The 18717-nt window shown below is 49.4% G+C and overlaps 1 protein-coding gene across 1 annotated transcript in view; it reads left to right on the top strand.

Moving 5' to 3' along the window:
- The first annotated feature begins 1790 nt into the window (after nucleotides 1–1790).
- Nucleotides 1791–18717, top strand: part of LOC124026381 (multidrug resistance-associated protein 1-like) — a 41145-nt gene continuing 24218 nt past the window's right edge. Inside the window, exons 1-8 of the mRNA XM_046339405.1 lie at nucleotides 1791–1822; nucleotides 3108–3222; nucleotides 4219–4426; nucleotides 6205–6391; nucleotides 7243–7366; nucleotides 9402–9601; nucleotides 9874–10000; nucleotides 14206–14315. Coding sequence (XP_046195361.1) covers nucleotides 1791–1822; nucleotides 3108–3222; nucleotides 4219–4426; nucleotides 6205–6391; nucleotides 7243–7366; nucleotides 9402–9601; nucleotides 9874–10000; nucleotides 14206–14315 — 1103 coding nt within the window. The remainder of the gene's footprint in view (nucleotides 1823–3107; nucleotides 3223–4218; nucleotides 4427–6204; nucleotides 6392–7242; nucleotides 7367–9401; nucleotides 9602–9873; nucleotides 10001–14205; nucleotides 14316–18717) is intronic.

Here is an 18717-nt window from a genome sequence, read left to right as displayed (position 1 = left end):
GGCTGGGAGGAGGGCTGATTGAGTGATGATGGGTGGGCAATGGGCTGGATGGCTGGGAGGAGGGCTGATTGAGAGATGATGGCTGGGAGGAGGGCTGATTGAGTGATGATGGCTGAGAGGAGGGCTGATTGAGTGATGATGGCTGGGAGGAGGGCTGATTGAGTGATGATGGGTGGGCAATGGGCTGGATGGCTGGGAGGAGGGCTGATTGAGAGATGATGGCTGGGAGGAGGGCTGATTGAGTGATGATGGCTGGAGGAGGGCTGATTGGTGATGATGGCTGGGAGGAGGGCTGATTGAGTGATGATGGCTGGGAGGAGGCTGATTGAGTGATGATGGGTGGGCAATGGGCTGGATGGCTGGGAGGAGGGCTGATTGAGAGATGATGGCTGGGAGGAGGGCTGATTGAGTGATGATGTCTGAGGCTGTGAGGTGTCAGAGTTGGGTGGGGCTGGATCCTGGGGTCTGAGTGTGATGGGGAAGGAACTGCATGAGATTCTGGCGTTGACACAATTTCACAGTTTGGGTGGTAATGTTCTGATCAATTTGAATGGGTTTTACAATGCATGAAACCAGTTGAGTTATACAGCATCTTGTCAAGGGTTTGAAGACACAGAATCACTTTTTGACATGAGCATGGGGTGATGTTTAAAACCATTTAGTTGTGACAACACGGAGAGTTTATCTCACTGGTATCATTACAACGTGATATCGGTGATGCTGGATGCATACCCTGGTTGGTATCATTATAACATGATATCAGTGATGCTGGATGTATACCATGGTTGGTACCATTACAACATGGTATCAGTGATAATAATAATAATATAATAATATATGCCATTTAGCAGACGCTTTTATCCAAAGCGACTTACAGTCATGTGTGCATACATTCTACGTATGGGTGGTCCCGGGGATCGAACCCACTACCCTGGCGTTACAAGCGCCATGCTCTACCAACTGAGCTACACAGAACCACTAATACCACTAACCACTAATGCTGGATGGATACCCTGGTTGGTATCATTACAACATATCAGTGATGCTGGATGGATAACCTGGTCGGTATCATTACAACATATCAGTGATGCTGGATGGATAACCTGGTCGGTATCATTACAACATATCAGTGATGCTGGATGGATAACCTGGTCGGTATCATTACAACATATCAGTGATGCTGGATGGATAACCTGGTCGGTATCATTACAACATATCAGTGATGCTGGATGGATACCCTGGTTGCTTATGCTGTATTAAGCACAGCTCTGGGGTCAGGTTCAGTGTACTTCCCGAAGGGCACCCTATTCCCTGTAAAGTGCACTGCTTTAGACCAGAGCCCTGTATAGTGCACGACTTACCTATTCCCTATATATAGTGCACCCCTTTTGAACCGGGGCCCCATATCCCCAATCAAACGTAGTGCACAATTTAGGGAATAGGGTGCATTTGGGAAACATCCTTATGCTGTATAAAGAAGTGTTTCAGACATACAGACGGTAGGACTTCCTCGCTACGAGCCACTCCACTGTTTATACAACTCTTAACGTTCAGTTGAACTACAGGACATCTAAAGAAATAAGTTCTGTCCAGTTCAGGACTCCAGCTCCGCGTTTGGTTTGCTAATTTAATAAGTAGCTGCATGTCAGGATGAAGCGTCTTGGTTACAGCTGAGATATTCAACCCCCCCTTCCTGGATTAAGATCCCTGGTGCCTAAATTGTTTTGTGCGTTTTTGGGGGGAAACAGCGCCCCCGTGTGTGCATGTCCGGTAATACCGTACACCTCAGTATGGTACAGAAGCAGTATGACATTCAGGGGAGGTTGGGTTAAACCCCCGGAAGACACATTTCAGTTGAATGCATTCAGTTGTACAACGGACTAGGTATCTCCTCTCCCTTTTCCCATCCGGATACTGCTCAACCCTGCTCCTTAGTTTCTATCCTGGTAGTTAAGGTTAGGATTGGGGCGTGGGGATCTGACCCGAGACCACTGCTAAGGGGCAGGTGTTTCCCTGGAGCTATCCTAGTAGTTAAGGTTAGGACTGGGGCGTGGGGATCTGACCTGAGACCACTGCTAAGGGGCAGGTGTTTCCCTGGAGCTATCCTAGTAGTTAAGGTTAGGATTGGGGCGTGGGGATCTGACCTGAGACCACTGCTAAGGGGCAGGTGTTTCCCTGGAGCTATCCTAGTAGTTAAGGTTAGGATTGGGGCGTGGGGATCTGACCTGAGACCACTGCTAAGGGGCAGGTGTTTCCCTGGAGCTATCCTAGTAGTTAAGGTTAGGATTGGGGCGTGGGGATCTGACCTGAGACCACTGCTAAGGGGCAGGTGTTTCCCTGGAGCTATCCTAGTAGTTAAGGTTAGGATTGGGGCGTGGGGATCTGACCTGAAACCACTGCTAAGGGGCAGGTGTTTCCCTGGAGCTGTTCTGACCCTGCTTTGTGTGGTGCTAATGGGTTATTCTAGCTGTGTGTGTGTGTTTTGAGTCTAGAGTGTGTGATGTACTCCCTATAGTTAGTGAAAGGTCTGACCAGGTGTCTGTCTCTTCTCTGGGATGTCTAGACTCTGCACCAAAGAGAGGACTGGAGAATGGACTTCCTGCTGCTGTGATTGGGTGAGTGAACACTCCCACTCTGCTGAAATCCTGGCTTTACAGCTCACGCTAAACTCTACAAACATCTCAAATCTCTGGCACACTCTCTCTGTCTCTCTGTCTCCAGTCAGGACCATACCAGTACAACCCTCTCTGTCTCTCTCTCTGTCTCTCTGTCTCTCTGTTTCTCCAGTCAGAACCATACCAGTACAACCCTCTCTCTCTCTCTCTCTCTCTCTCTCTCTCTGTCTCTCTCTCTCTCTCTCTCTCTCTCTGTCTCTCTCTGTCTCTCTCTCTGTCTCTCTCTCTGTCTCTCTCTCTGTCTCTCTCTCTGTCTCTCTCTCTGTCTCTCTCTCTGTCTCTCTCTCTGTCTCTCTCTCTGTCTCTCTCTCTCTCTCTCTCTCTCTCTCTCTCTCTCTCTGTCTCTCTCTCTCTCTCTCTCTCTCTCTCTGTCTCTCTGTCTCTCTGTCTCTCTCTCTCTCTCTCTCTCTCTCTCTCTCTCTGTTTCTCCAGTCAGAACCATACCAGTACATCAGCTGTGAGGACAGAAGGAGAGGTCCTGGGGAAGAAGGCCAAGAACGCTGAGGTGGGGAGAATCACAGAGGCTGACAAGGCCAACACCGGGCGGGTAAGAGACTGAGTGTGAGATCTTAAGTGACTCCCTATTAACAGTCAATGTAGTATACCAGAGCCTCAGAGCAACTGTCCATCTCTTACATTGAATCTCTCTCTTCTCTTTTGGTCTCTCTCCTCTCTCTCCCCTCCTCCCTCTCTCTCCCCCTCCCTCTCTCTCCCCCTCCCTCTCTCTCCCCCTCCCTCTCTCTCCCCCTCCCTCTCTATCCCCTCCCTCTCTCTCCCCCTCCCTCTCTCTCCCCCTCCCTCTCTATCCCCCTCCCTCTCTATCCCCCTCCCTCTCTATCCCCCTCCCCTCTCTATCCCCTCCCTCTCTATCCCCCCCCTCTCTCCCCCTCCCTCTCTCTCCCCTCCCTCTCTCTCCCCCTCCCTCTCTATCCCCCTCCCTCTCTCTCCCCCTCCTCTCTCTCCCTCTCCCTCTCTTCCTTTTCTCCCTCTCTCTCTCGCTCTCTCTCTCTCTCTCCCCTCCTCTCTCTCTATCCCCCTCCCTCTCTCCCCCTCCCTCTCTACCTTTTCTCTCTCCCTCTCTCTCTCCCTCTCTCTCTCCCTCTCTCTCTCCCCCTCCTCTCTCTCTCCCCTCCTCTCTCTCTCCCCCTCTCTCTCTCTCCTCTCTCTCCCCTCTCTCTCCCCTCCTCTCTCTCTCTCTCCCCTCCTCTCTCTCTCCCCCTCCTCTCTCTCTCTCCCCCTCCTCTCTCTCTCCCCCTCCTCTCTCTCTCTCTCCTCTCTCTCCCCCCTCCTCTCTCTCTCCCCCTCTCTCTCTCTCTCTCCCCCTCCTCTCTCTCTCTCTCTCTCCCTCTCTCTCCCCCTCCTCTCTCCCCCTCCCTCTCTCTCTCTCCCCTCCCCCTCCCTCTCTCTCTCCCCCTCCTCTCTCTCTCTCCCCCTCCTCTCTCTCCCCCCCTCCCTCTCTCTCTCTCCCCTCCTCTCTCCCCTCTCTCTCTCTCTCCCCCTCATCTCTCTCTCCCTCTCTCTCTCCACCCCCCCCCCCCTCTAGGTGAAGTTGTCAGTATTCTGGGAGTATATGAAGGCTATAGGGGTGGTGTTGTCCTGCGTCAGTATCTTCCTGTTCTTCAGTCACCACTTCGCCTCTCTCTTCTCTAACTACTGGCTCAGTCTGTGGACTGACGACCCAGTCGTCAACGGAACCCAGCCCAGCAGAGAGATGAGACTGGGGGTGTACGGAGCTCTGGGGGCCTCACAGGGTAAGGACGGTGGTGTGTGTTAGTCTCTGTCTGTGGGTGGTATCCTGGTCTGTCTACAAGTCTTTATGTTCAACTCTCTCCCTTCCTCTCTCCTCTCTCTTCTCCCAATTCTCCCCTCCCCTCGCTCTCCTTCCCCTCTCTTTTTCTCCTTCTCCCCAAACCCCCTTCCCCACTCTCTTCTCCCCCCTCTCTCCCCTACTCCCCATACCCTCGCTCTCCTCTCCCTCGCTCTTTCCCCTTCTCCCCATACCCCCTTCCCCTCTCTCTCACCATACCCCCTCTCCTCACCCCATACCCCCTTCCCACTCTCCTCCCCCTCTCTGTCTCCTACTCCCCCCATACCCCCTCCCCTCGCTCTCCACCCCTCGCTCTTTCCTCTTCTCCTCATACCCCCTTCCCCTCTCTCTCACCATACCCCCCGCCCCCTCTCCCCTCATACCCCATTCCCTTTCTCTCTCACCATACCCCCCTCTCTCTCACCATACCCCCCCCTCTCTCTCCCCTCATACCCCCCTTCCCCCTCTCTCTCACCATACCCCCTCTCTCTCCCCCTCATACCCCCTTCCCCCCTCTCTCTCACCATACCCCCCTCTCTCTCCCCTCTCTCTCACCATACCCCCCTCTCTCTCCCCTCATACCCCCTTCCCCCTCTCTCTCCCCTCATACCCCCTTCCCCCCTCTCTCTCACCATACCCCCCCTCCCCCCTCTCCCCCCTCTCTCTCACCATACCCCCCTCTCCCCCTCTCTCTCTCCCCTCATACCCCCTTCCCCCCTCTCTCTCACCATACCCCCCTCTCCCCCCTCTCTCTCTCCCCTCATACCCCCTTCCCCCTCTCTCTCCCCTCATACCCCCTTCCCCCCCTCTCTCTCACCATACCCCCCCTCTCCCCCTCTCTCTCACCATACCCCCTCTCCCCCCCTCTCTCTCTCCCCTCATACCCCCTTCCCCCCTCTCTCTCCCCTCATACCCCCTCCCCCCCTCTCTCTCACCATACCCCCTCTCCCCCCTCTCTCTCACCATACCCCCTCCTCTCACCATACCCCCCTCTTCCCCCCTCTCTCTCACCATACCCCCCTCTCCCCTCTCTCTCTCCCCTCATACCCCCTTCCCCCTCTCTCCCCATACCCCCCTCTCCCCCTCTCTCTCTCCCCTCATACCCCCTTCCCCCTCTCTCTCCCCTCATACCCCCCCCCCTTTCTCTCCCCTCTACTCCCCCTCTCTCTCCCCTCATACCCCCTTCCCCCTCTCTCTCCCCATACCCCCCTCTCTCTCCCCTCATACCCCCTTCCCCCCTCTCTCTCACCATACCCCCCTCTCCTCCCCCTCTCTCTCACCATACCCCCCTCTCCTCCCCCTCTCTCTCACCATACCCCCCTCTCCTCCCCCCCTCACTCTCCCCTCTCATATCCCTTCCCCCTCTCTCTCCCCATACCCCCCTCTCTCTCACCATACCCCCCTCTCCTCCCCCTCTCTCTCCCCATACCCCTCTCCTCCCCCTCTCTCTCCCCATACCCCTCTCCTCCCCTCTCTCTCCCCATACCCCCCTCCCCCTCTCTCTCCCCATACCCCTCTCCTCCCCTCCCTCTCTCTCCTCCCCCTCTCTCTCCCCATACCCCTCTCCTCCCCCTCTCTCTCCCCATACCCCCCTCCCCCTCTCTCTCACCATACCCCCCTCTCCCCCCTCTCTCTCACCATACCCCCTCTTCTCCCCTCTCTCTCCCCATACCCCTCTCCTCCCCCCCTCTCTCCCCATACCCCATCATCTCTCTCTCTCAGGCATAGCTGTGTTCTGCTACTCCATCTCTGTCTCTATCGGTGGTATATTAGCATCACGCTACCTCCACCAGTCCATGCTGTACAACGTACTGCGCTCCCCCATGTCCTTCTTCGAGCGCACCCCCAGCGGTAACCTGGTGAACCGTTTCTCCAAGGAGACAGACACCATTGACTCTATCATCCCAAGGTTTTTACAGAAAATATTTAGATATATATTTGTACAGAAAATCCTTAAATTCTTCTTCTTATTTTTTTTAAAGTTGTCGATTTTATTATGTCTATAACATTTTTGTGTATTGTGTTTTTATGAAAATATGAAATTCTCTGAAATTTCCCTGTCGCCTGCTGTTGGTACCATGTAATGCCGCCTTATAGAAGTAAATATTTCCCTGTCGCCTGCTGTTGGTACCATGTAATGCTGCCTTATAGAAGTAAATATTTCCCTGTCGCCTGCTGTTGGTACCATGTAATGCTGCCTTATAGAAGTAAATATTTCCCTGTCGCCTGCTGTTGGTACCATGTAATGCTGCCTTATAGAAGTAAATATTTCCCTGTCGCCTGCTGTTGGTACCATGTAATGCTGCCTTATAGAAGTAAATATTTCCCTGTCGCCTGCTGTTGGTACCATGTAATGCCGCCTTATAGAAGTAAATATTTCCCTGTCGCCTGCTGTTGGTACCATGTAATGCTGCCTTATAGAAGTAAATATTTCCCTGTCGCCTGCTGTTGGTACCATGTAATGCCGCCTTATAGAAGTAAATATTTCCCTGTCGCCTGCTGTTGGTACCATGTAATGCTGCCTTATAGAAGTAAATATTTCCCTGTCGCCTGCTGTTGGTACCATGTAATGCTGCCTTATAGAAGTAAATATTTCCCTGTCGCCTGCTGTTGGTACCATGTAATGCTGCCTTATAGAAGTAAATATTTCCCTGTCGCCTGCTGTTGGTACCATGTAATGCTGCCTTATAGAAGTAAATATTTCCCTGTCGCCTGCTGTTGGTACCATGTAATGCTGCCTTATCTCTCCTCTCTCCCCAGTATCATTAAGATGTTCATGGGCTCCATGTTCAACGTAGTAGGATCCTGTGTGGTCATACTGATCGCTACTCCACTAGTGGCTATTATCATACCTCCTCTGGGGATACTCTACTTCTTTGTCCAGGTGGGTCGCTGAGGGGGGCAGAGAGACTGAGAGAGGGGGGGTTAGAGAGATAGAGAGAGGGGGGCAGAGAGACTGGCTATTATCATACCTCCTCTGGGGATACTCTACTTCTTTGTCCAGGTGGGTCGATGAGGGGGGGGGGGGTTAGAGAGACTGGCTATTATCATACCTCCTCTGGGGATACTCTACTTCTTTGTCCAGGTGGGTTGTTGAGGGGGGGTTAGAGAGATAGAGAGAGGGGTGTTAGAGAGAGAGAGGGGTGGGGGCAGAGAGACTGGCTATTATCATACCTCCTCTGGGGATACTCTACTTCTTTGTCCAGGTGGGTCGATGAGGGGGGTTAGAGAGGGGGGCAGAGAGACTGGCTATTATCATACCTCCTCTGGGGATACTCTACTTCTTTGTCCAGGTGGGTCGATGAGGGGGGGGGGTTAGAGAGATAGAGAGAGAGGGGGTGTTAGAGAGAGGGGGCGGGCAGGGAGTTAGAGAGAGAGAGAGGGGGGCAGGGGAGTTAGAGAGAGAGGGGGGGCAGAGAGACTGAGAGAGGGGGGGGGCAGGGGAGTTAGAGAGAGAGAGGGGGGCAGAGCAGACTGAGAGAGGGGGGCAGGGGAGTTAGAGAGAGGGGGTGTTAGAGAGAGAGAGGGGGGTGTTAGAGAGAGGGTGTAGAGAGAGGGGGGCAGAGAAACTGAGAGAGGGGGAGGCAGGGGAGTTAGAGAGAGAGAGGGGTGTTAGAGAGAGAGGGGGCAGAGACTGAGAGGGGGGGCAGGGGAGTTAGAGAGAGAGAGGGGGTGTTAGAGAGAGAGAGAGGGGGGGGCAGAGAGACAGAGAGGGGGGGCAGGGAGTTAGAGAGAGAGGGGTGTTAGAGAGAGAGAGGGGGGGGGCAGGGGAGTTAGAGAGAGAGAGGGGTGTTAGAGAGAGAGAGAGGGGGGCAGAGAGACTGAGAGAGAGGGGGCAGAGAGACTGAGAGAGAGGCGGGGTGTTAGAGAGAGAGAGGGGGTGTTAGAGAGAGAGAGGGGGTGTTAGAGAGAGAGAGAGGGGTGTTAGAGAGAGAGAGGGGGTGTTAGAGAGAGAGAGGGGTGTTAGAGAGAGAGAGGGGGTGTTGGAGAGGGAGGGTGAGAGAGGGGGTGTTAGAGAGGGAGGGTAAGGGGGGGTGAGAGAAAAAGGGTGAGAGAGAGAGGGGGAAGGTGAGAGAGAGATCCCTCTCTCCCTACTCACTGTTATTTTATCTCCCTCCATCTCATCCCTCCGTGTCATCCCTCCGTGTCATCCCTCCGTGTCATCCCTCCGTGTCATCCCTCCGTGTCATCCCTCCGTGTCATCCCTCCGTGTCATCCCTCCGTGTCATCCCTCCGTGTCATCCCTCCGTGTCATCCTCGTGTCATCCCTCCGTGTCATCCCTTCGTGTCATCCCTCCGTGTCATCCCTCCGTGTCATCCCTCCGTGTCATCCCTCCGTGTCATCCCTCCATGTCATCCCTCCATGTCATCCCTCCATGTCATCCCTCCATGTCATCCCTCCATGTCATCCCTTCATGTCATCCCTCCATGTCATCCCTCCGTGTCATCCCTCCGTGTCATCCCTCCGTGTCATCCCTCCGTGTCATCCCTCCGTGTCATCCCTCCGTGTCATCCCTCCGTGTCATCCCTCCGTGTCATCCCTCTGTGTCATCCCTCTGTGTCATCCCTCCGTGTCATCCCCTCCATCACATCCCTCTGTGTCATCCCTCCGTGTCATCCCCTCCATCACATCCCTCTGTGTCATCCCTCCGTGTCATCCCCTCCATCACATCCCTCTGTGTCATCCCTCCGTGTCATCCCCTCCATCACATCCCTCTGTGTCATCCCTCCGTGTCATCCCTCCATCACATCCCTCTGTGTCATCCCTCCGTGTCATCCCTCCATCACATCCCTCCGTGTCATCCCTCCGTGTCATCCCTCCGTGTCATCCCTCCGTGTCATCCCTCCACCTCATCCCTCCGTGTCATCCCTCCGTGTCATCCCTCCACCTCATCCCTCCGTGTCATTCCTCCCCACAGCGTTTCTACGTGGCGTCGTCTCGTCAGTTGAAGCGTCTGGAGTCCGTCAGTCGCTCCCCGGTCTACACACACTTCAACGAGACGTTGCTAGGCGCCAGCGTCATCCGAGCCTTTGGGGAGCAGGAACGCTTCATCAGGGAGAGTGACGGTCGAGTTGACCACAACCAGAAAGCATACTACCCCAGCATCGTAGCCAACCGGTGAGGAGCGTGGTCACACACACACACACACCTTTATTGGTTGAATCAATAAGTCATGTTGAGATATAAAATATTTTTAAAACAAAATCCAAACTAATGAGACCTGGTCAACATTTATAGCAGGTACTATTAACATTAACCTGCGTCTGGAGTTTGTAGGGAACCGTACCGTAATGTCTCTAATATCTCTGTGTGTTGTAGGTGGCTGGCGGTGCGTCTGGAGTTTGTAGGGAACCGTACCATAATGTCTCTAATATCTCTGTGTGTTGTAGGTGGCTGGCGGTGCGTCTGGAGTTTGTAGGGAACTGTATCGTAATGTTTGCTGCTCTGTTTGCTGTGATGGCCAGAGAGAGCCTCAGCCCTGGGATCATGGGCCTGTCCATCTCATACGCACTACAGGTCAGTAACGTGTGTGTGTGTGTGTGTGTGTGTGTGTGTGTGTGTGTGTGTGTGTGTGTGTGTGTGTGTGTGTGTGTGTGTGTGTGTGTGTGTGTGTGTGTGTGTGTGTGTGTGTGTGTGTGTGTGTGTGTGTGTGTGTGTGTGTGTGTGTGTGTGTGTGTGGTTCATAAAAAAAAAACGGTTTAGTTTCACAGCCGGTCCCCCCCCCCCAAAAAAAAACAGGCACAAGTTAAAGATGAACCTTGTTTTTCTGGGAGCCCTGTCAGTCCTGAGAGCCCAGGTTGTTGAACCCTGTCAGTCCTGAGAGCCCAGGTTGTTGAACCCTGTCAGTCCTGAGAGCCCAGGTTGTTTAACCCTGTCAGTCCTGAGAGCCCAGGTTGTTTAACCCTGTCAGTCCTGAGAGCCCAGGTTGTTGAACCCTGTCAGTCCTGAGAGCCCAGGTTGTTGAACCCTGTCAGTCCTGAGAGCCCAGGTTGTTGAACCCTGTCAGTCCTGAGAGCCCAGGTTGTTGAACCCTGTCAGTCCTGAGAGCCCAGGTTGTTGAACCCTGTCAGTCCTGAGAGCCCAGGTTGTTGAACCCTGTCAGTCCTGAGAGCCCATGTTAGTATTTACTATGGTCTTCTAGATTAACCCCTTACAGTATTATAGACACTATGACCTGGGATTTACTATGGTCTTCTATGTAGATTAACCCCTTACAGTATTATAGACACTATGACCTGGGATTTACTATGGTCTTCTATGTAGATTAACCCCTTACAGTATTATAGACACTATGACCTGGGATTTACTATGGTCTATTATGTAGATTAACCCCTTACAGTATTATAGACACTATGACCTGGGATTTACTATGGTCTACTATGTAGATTAACCCCTTACAGTATTATAGACACTATGACCTGGGATTTACTATGGTCTTCTATGTAGATTAACCCCTTACAGTATTATAGACACTATGACCTGGGATTTACTATGGTCTTCTAGATTAACCCCTTACGTTGTAATGAGTGCTGTGTAGTTTATGAGCGTCATAGAGCAGAACATGTTACATGTGTGAGTCTCAGCTGTTCCTAGATGACATCATAGATGGCTTTTAATACTTTGACTCAAACCACTCTGCCTCTCTCTGTCTCTGCTTCTCCTTCTCTCTGTCTCTGCCTCTCTCTGTCTCTGCCTCTCTCTGTCTCTGCCTCTCCTTCTCTCTGTCTCTGCCTCTCCTTCTCTCTGTCTCTCTCTGCCTCTCCTTCTCTCTGTCTCTCTCTGCCTCTCCTTCTCTCTGTCTCTGTCTTTCTCTCTGTCTCTGCCTCTCCTTCTCTCTGTCTCTCTCTGTCTCTGTCTCTCCTTCTCTCTGTCTCTCTCTGCCTCTCCTTCTCTCTGTCTCTCTCTGTCTCTGTCTCTCCTTCTCTCTGTCTCTCTCTGCCTCTCCTTCTCTCTGTCTCTGTCTTTCTCTCTGTCTCTGCCTCTCCTTCTCTCTGTCTCTCTCTGTCTCTGTCTTTCTGTCTCTCTCTGTCTCTGCCTCTCCTTCTCTCTGTCTCTGTCTTTCTGTCTCTCTCTGTCTCTGTCTCTCCTTCTCTCTGTCTCTCTCTGCCTCTCCTTCTCTCTGTCTCTGTCTTTCTCTCTGTCTCTGCCTCTCCTTCTCTCTGTCTCTCTCTGTCTCTGTCTTTCTGTCTCTCTCTGTCTCTGCCTCTCCTTCTCTCTGTCTCTGTCTTTCTGTCTCTCTGTCTCTGTCTCTGTCTCTCCTTCTCTCTGTCTCTCTCTGCCTCTCCTTCTCTCTGTCTCTGTCTTTCTCTCTGTCTCTGCCTCTCCTTCTCTCTGTCTCTGTCTTTCTCTCTGTCTCTGTCTCTGCCTCTCTCTCTTCTCTCTGTCTCTGTCTTTCTCTCTGTCTCTGCCTCTCCTTCTCTCTGTCTCTGTCTTTCTCTCTGTCTCTGCCTCTCCTTCTCTCTGTCTCTCTCTGTCTCTGTCTTTCTCTCTGTCTCTGCCTCTCCTTCTCTCTGTCTCTGTCTTTCTGTCTCTCTCTGTCTCTGCCTCTCCTTCTCTCTGTCTCTGCCTCTCCTTCTCTCTGTCTCTGTCTCTCCTTCTCTCTGTCTCTCTCTGCCTCTCTTCTTCTCTCTGTCTCTCTCTGTCTCTGTCTTTCTCTCTGTCTCTGCCTCTCCTTCTCTCTGTCTCTGTCTTTCTGTCTCTCTCTGTCTCTGCCTCTCCTTCTCTCTGTCTCTGCCTCTCCTTCTCTCTGCCTCTGTCTCTCCTCTCTGTCTCTGCCTCTCCTCTCTGTCTCTGCCTCTCCTTCTCTCTGTCTCTGTCTCTCCTCTCTCTCTCTGTCTCTCTCTGTCTCTGTCTCTCCTTGTCTCTGTCTCTGTCTCTCCTTGTCTCTGTCTCTGTCTCTCCTTCTCTCTGTCTCTGTCTCTCCTTGTCTCTGTCTCTGTCTCTCCTTCTCTCTGTCTCTGTCTCTGCCTCTCCTCTCTCTCTGTCTCTCTCTGTCTCTGCCTCTCCTTCTCTCTGTCTCTGCCTCTCCTTCTCTCTGTCTCTGTCTCTCCTTCTCTCTGTCTCTCTCTGTCTCTGTCTCTCCTTCTCTCTGTCTCTCCTTCTCTCTGTCTCTGTCTCTCCTTCTCTCTGTCTCTGTCTCTCTCTGTCTCTGTCTCTCTCTGTCTCTGCCTCTCCTTCTCTCTGTCTCTGCCTCTCCTTCTCTCTGTCTCTGCCTCTCCTTCTCTCTGTCTCTGCCTCTCCTTCTCTCTGTCTCTGTCTCTCCTTCTCTCTGTCTCTCTGTCTCTGTCTCTCCTCTCTGTCTCTGTCTCTCTCTGTCTCTGCCTCTCCTTCTCTCTGCCTCTGTCTCTCCTTCTCTCTGTCTCTCTCTGTCTCTGTCTCTCCTTCTCTCTGTCTCTGCCTCTCCTCTCTGTCTCTGTCTCTCCTTCTCTCTGTCTCTGTCTCTCCTTCTCTCTGTCTCTCTCTGTCTCTGCCTCTCCTTCTCTCTGCCTCTGTCTCTCCTTCTCTCTGTCTCTCTCTGTCTCTGTCTCTCCTTCTCTCTGTCTCTGTCTCTCTCTATCTCTGCCTCTCCTTCTCTCTGTCTCTGCCTCTCCTCTCTGTCTCTGTCTCTCCTTCTCTCTGTCTCTGTCTCTCCTTCTCTCTGTCTCTCTGTCTCTGTCTCTCCTTCTCTCTGTCTCTGTCTCTCTCTGTCTCTGCCTCTCCTTCTCTCTGCCTCTGTCTCTCCTTCTCTCTGTCTCTCTCTGTCTCTGCCTCTCCTTCTCTCTGTCTCTGTCTCTCCTTCTCTCTGTCTCTCTCTGTCTCTGTCTCTCCTTCTCTCTGTCTCTGTCTCTCTCTGTCTCTGCCTCTCCTTCTCTCTGCCTCTGTCTCTCCTTCTCTCTGTCTCTGCCTCTCCTCTCTGTCTCTGTCTCTCCTCTCTGTCTCTGCCTCTCCTCTCTGCCCCTGTCTTTCTGTCTCTCTGTCTCTGTCTCTGCCTCTCCTTCTCTCTGTCTCTGTCTCTCCTTCTCTCTGTCTCTGTCTCTCCTTTTCTCTGTCTCTGTCTCTCCTTCTCTCTGTCTCTGTCTCTCCTTTTCTCTGTCTCTGCCTCTCCTTCTCTCTCTCTCCGCCTCTCCTTCTCTCTCTCTCCTTATCTCTGTCTTTCTGTCTCTCTCTGTCTCTGCCTCTCCTTCTCCTTGCCTCTGTCTTTCTGTCTCTCTCTGTCTCTGCCTCTCCTTCTCTCTGTCTCTGTCTCTCCTTCTCTCTGTCTCTGCCTCTCCTTCTCTCTCTCTCCTTATCTCTCTCTGTCTTTCTGTCTCTCTCTGTCTCTGTCTCTCCTTCTCTCTGTCTCTGCCTCTCCTTCTCTCTGTCTCTCCTTATCTCTATGTTTCTGCCTCTACTTCTCCTTGCCTCTGTCTTTCTGTCTCTCTCTGTCTCTGCCTCTCCTTCTCTCTGTCTCTGTCTCTCCTTCTCTCTGTCTCTGCCTCTCCTTCTCTCTGTCTCTGCCTCTCCTTCTCTCTCTCTCCTTATCTCTCTCTGTCTTTCTGTCTCTCTCTGTCTCTGTCTCTCCTTCTCTCTGCCTCTGTCTTTCTGTCTCTCTCTGTCTCTGTCTTTCTGTCTCTCTCTGTCTCTGTCTTTCTGTCTCTCTCTGTCTCTGTCTTTCTGTCTCTCTCTGTCTCTGCCTGTCCTTCTCTCTGTCTCGGTCTTTCTGTCTCTCTCTGTCTCTGCCTCTCCGTCTCTCTGTCCTGTAGCTGACGGCCTCTCTGACCTGGCTAGTGAGGATGTCTTCAGATCTAGAAACCAACATTGTGGCCGTGGAGAGAGTCAAGGAGTACGAAGACACAGAGAAAGAGGTACGTCTGTGTGTGTTTATGTTCTCATAGACAACTCTGTAGGTAGAGCTGTTGTTGGGACTGTGTGTGTTGTTGTGACTGTGTGTGGTGTTGTGACTGTGTGTATAAAATAACATATGACCTGCCATACTGTCCTTCAGTCAGCTGGTCTTTCTATAAAATAACATATGACCTGCTATACTGTCCTTCAGTCAGCTGGTCTTTCTATAAAATAACATATGATCTGCCATACTGTCCTTCAGTCAGCTGGTCTTTCTATAAAATAACATATGACCTGCCATACTGTCCTTCAGTCACTGTAAAATAACATATGACCTGCCATACTGTCCTTCAGTCAGCTGGTCTTTCTATAAAATAACATATGACCTGCCATACTGTCCTTCAGTCAGCTGGTCTTTCTATAAAATAACATATGAGCTGTCATACTGTCCTTCAGTCAGCTGGTCTTTCTATAAAATAACATATGATCTGCCATACTGTCCTTCAGTCAGCTGGTCTTTCTATAAAATAACATATGACCTGCCATACTGTCCTTCAGTCAGCTGGTCTTTCTACTTCTATAAAATAACATATGAGCTGCCATACTGTCCTTCAGTCAGCTGGTCTTTCTATAAAATAACATATGAGCTGCCATACTGTCCTTCAGTCAGCTGGTCTTTCTACTCCTATAAAATAACATATGAGCTGCCATACTGTCCTTCAGTCAGCTGGTCTTTCTACTCCTATAAAATAACATATGAGCTGCCATACTGTCCTTCAGTCAGCTGGTCTTTCTACTTCTATAAAATAACATATGAGCTGCCATACTGTCCTTCAGTCAGCTGGTCTTTCTACTTCTATAAAATAACATATGAGCTGCCATACTGTCCTTCAGTCAGCTGGTCTTTCTACTTCTATAAAATAACATGACCTGCCATACTGTCCTTCAGTCAGCTGGTCTTTCTATAAAATAACATATGACCTGCCATACTGTCCTTCAGTCAGCTGGTCTTTCTATAAAATAACATATGAGCTGCCATACTGTCCTTCAGTCAGCTGGTCTTTCTACTCCTATAAAATAACATATGAGCTGTCATACTGTCCTTCAGTCAGCTGGTCTTTCTATAAAATAACATATGACCTGCCATACTGTCCTTCAGTCAGCTGGTCTTTCTACTTCTATAAAATAACATATGAGCTACCATACTGTCCTTCAGTCAGCTGGTCTTTCTACTTCTATAAAATAACATATGACCTGCTATACTGTCCTTCAGTCAGCTGGTCTTTCTATAAAATAATATGATCTGCCATACTGTCCTTCAGTCAGCTGGTCTTTCTATAAAATAACATATGATCTGCCATACTGTCCTTCAGTCAGCTGGTCTTTCTATAAAATAACATATGACCTGCCATACTGTCCTTCAGTCAGCTGGTCTTTCTATAAAATAACATATGACCTGCCATACTGTCCTTCAGTCAGCTGGTCTTTCTATAAAATAACATATGACCTGCTATACTGTCCTTCAGTCAGCTGGTCTTTCTATAAAATAACATATGATCTGCCATACTGTCCTTCAGTCAGCTGGTCTTTCTATAAAATAACATATGACCTGCCATACTGTCCTTCAGTCAGCTGGTCTTTCTATAAAATAACATATGACCTGCCATACTGTCCTTCAGTCAGCTGGTCTTTCTACTTCTATAAAATAACATATGACCTGCCATACTGTCCTTCAGTCAGCTGGTCTTTCTATAAAATAACATGACCTGCCATACTGTCCTTCAGTCAGCTGGTCTTTCTATAAAATAACATATGAGCTGCCATACTGTCCTTCAGTCAGCTGGTCTTTCTATAAAATAACATATGACCTGCCATACTGTCCTTCAGTCAGCTGGTCTTTCTACTTCTATAAAATAACATATGACCTGCCATACTGTCCTTCAGTCAGCTGGTCTTTCTATAAAATAACATATGACCTGCCATACTGTCCTTCAGTCAGCTGGTCTTTCTATAAAATAACATATGATCTGCCATACTGTCCTTCAGTCAGCTGGTCTTTCATATAAAATAACATATGACCTGCCATACTGTCCTTCAGTCAGCTGGTCTTTCTATAAAATAACATATGACCTGCCATACTGTCCTTCAGTCAGCTGGTCTTTCTATAAAATAACATATGACCTGCCATACTGTCCTTCAGTCAGCTGGTCTTTCTATAAAATAACATATGACCTGCTATACTGTCCTTCAGTCAGCTGGTCTTTCTATAAAATAACATATGATCTGCCATACTGTCCTTCAGTCAGCTGGTCTTTCTATAAAATAACATATGACCTGCCATACTGTCCTTCAGTCAGCTGGTCTTTCTATAAAATAACATATGACCTGCCATACTGTCCTTCAGTCAGCTGGTCTTTCTACTTCTATAAAATAACATATGACCTGCCATACTGTCCTTCAGTCAGCTGGTCTTTCTATAAAATAACATGACCTGCCATACTGTCCTTCAGTCAGCTGGTCTTTCTATAAAATAACATATGAGCTGCCATACTGTCCTTCAGTCAGCTGGTCTTTCTATAAAATAACATATGACCTGCCATACTGTCCTTCAGTCAGCTGGTCTTTCTACTTCTATAAAATAACATATGACCTGCCATACTGTCCTTCAGTCAGCTGGTCTTTCTATAAAATAACATATGACCTGCCATACTGTCCTTCAGTCAGCTGGTCTTTCTATAAAATAACATATGATCTGCCATACTGTCCTTCAGTCAGCTGGTCTTTCTATAAAATAACATATGACCTGCCATACTGTCCTTCAGTCAGCTGGTCTTTCTATAAAATAACATATGACCTGCCATACTGTCCTTCAGTCAGCTGGTCTTTCTATAAAATAACATATGACCTGCCATACTGTCCTTCAGTCAGCTGGTCTTTCTATAAAATAACATATGATCTGCCATACTGTCCTTCAGTCAGCTGGTCTTTCTATAAAATAACATATGAGCTGCCATACTGTCCTTCAGTCAGCTGGTCTTTCTATAAAATAACATATGACCTGCCATACTGTCCTTCAGTCAGCTGGTCTTTCTATAAAATAACATATGACCTGCCATACTGTCCTTCAGTCAGCTGGTCTTTCTATAAAATAACATATGACCTGCCATACTGTCCTTCAGTCAGCTGGTCTTTCTATAAAATAACATATGACCTGCCATACTGTCCTTCAGTCAGCTGGTCTTTCTATAAAATAACATATGATCTGCCATACTGTCCTTCAGTCAGCTGGTCTTTCTATAAAATAACATATGATCTGCCATACTGTCCTTCAGTCAGCTGGTCTTTCTATAAAATAACATATGATCTGCCATACTGTCCTTCAGTCAGCTGGTCTTTCTATAAAATAACATATGACCTGCCATACTGTCCTTCAGTCAGCTGGTCTTTCTATAAAATAACATGACCTGCCATACTGTCCTTCAGTCAGCTGGTCTTTCTATAAAATAACATGACCTGCCATACTGTCCTTCAGTCAGCTGGTCTTTCTATAAAATAACATGACCTGCCATACTGTCCTTCAGTCAGCTGGTCTTTCTATAAAATAACATATGACCTGCCATACTGTCCTTCAGTCAGCTGGTCTTTCTATAAAATAACATATGATCTGCCATACTGTCCTTCAGTCAGCTGGTCTTTCTATAAAATAACATATGAGCTGCCATACTGTCCTTCAGTCAGCTGGTCTTTCTATAAAATAACATGACCTGCCATACTGTCCTTCAGTCAGCTGGTCTTTCTATAAAATAACATATGAGCTGCCATACTGTCCTTCAGTCAGCTGGTCTTTCTATAAAATAACATATGAGCTGCCATACTGTCCTTCAGTCAGCTGGTCTTTCTATAAAATAACATATGATCTGCTATACTGTCCTTCAGTCAGCTGGTCTTTCTATAAAATAACATGACCTGCCATACTGTCCTTCAGTCAGCTGGTCTTTCTACTTCTATAAAATAACATATGAGCTGCCATACTGTCCTTCAGTCAGCTGGTCTTTCTATAAAATAACATATGACCTGCCATACTGTCCTTCAGTCAGCTGGTCTTTCTATAAAATAACATATGAGCTGCCATACTGTCCTTCAGTCAGCTGGTCTTTCTATAAAATAACATATGATCTGCCATACTGTCCTTCAGTCAGCTGGTCTTTCTACTTCTATAAAATAACATATGAGCTGCCATACTGTCCTTCAGTCAGCTGGTCTTTCTATAAAATAACATATGACCTGCTATACTGTCCTTCAGTCAGCTGGTCTTTCTATAAAATAACATATGATCTGCCATACTGTCCTTCAGTCAGCTGGTCTTTCTATAAAATAACATATGACCTGCCATACTGTCCTTCAGTCAGCTGGTCTTTCTATAAAATAAC

The sequence above is a fragment of the Oncorhynchus gorbuscha genome, unplaced genomic scaffold, assembly GCF_021184085.1.
Source record: "Oncorhynchus gorbuscha isolate QuinsamMale2020 ecotype Even-year unplaced genomic scaffold, OgorEven_v1.0 Un_scaffold_2712, whole genome shotgun sequence".
In the NCBI taxonomy this organism is placed as follows: domain Eukaryota; kingdom Metazoa; phylum Chordata; class Actinopteri; order Salmoniformes; family Salmonidae; genus Oncorhynchus; species Oncorhynchus gorbuscha.
Note: the sequence above shows the minus strand (reverse complement) of the source record. Positions and strands in the feature narration are given on the sequence as shown.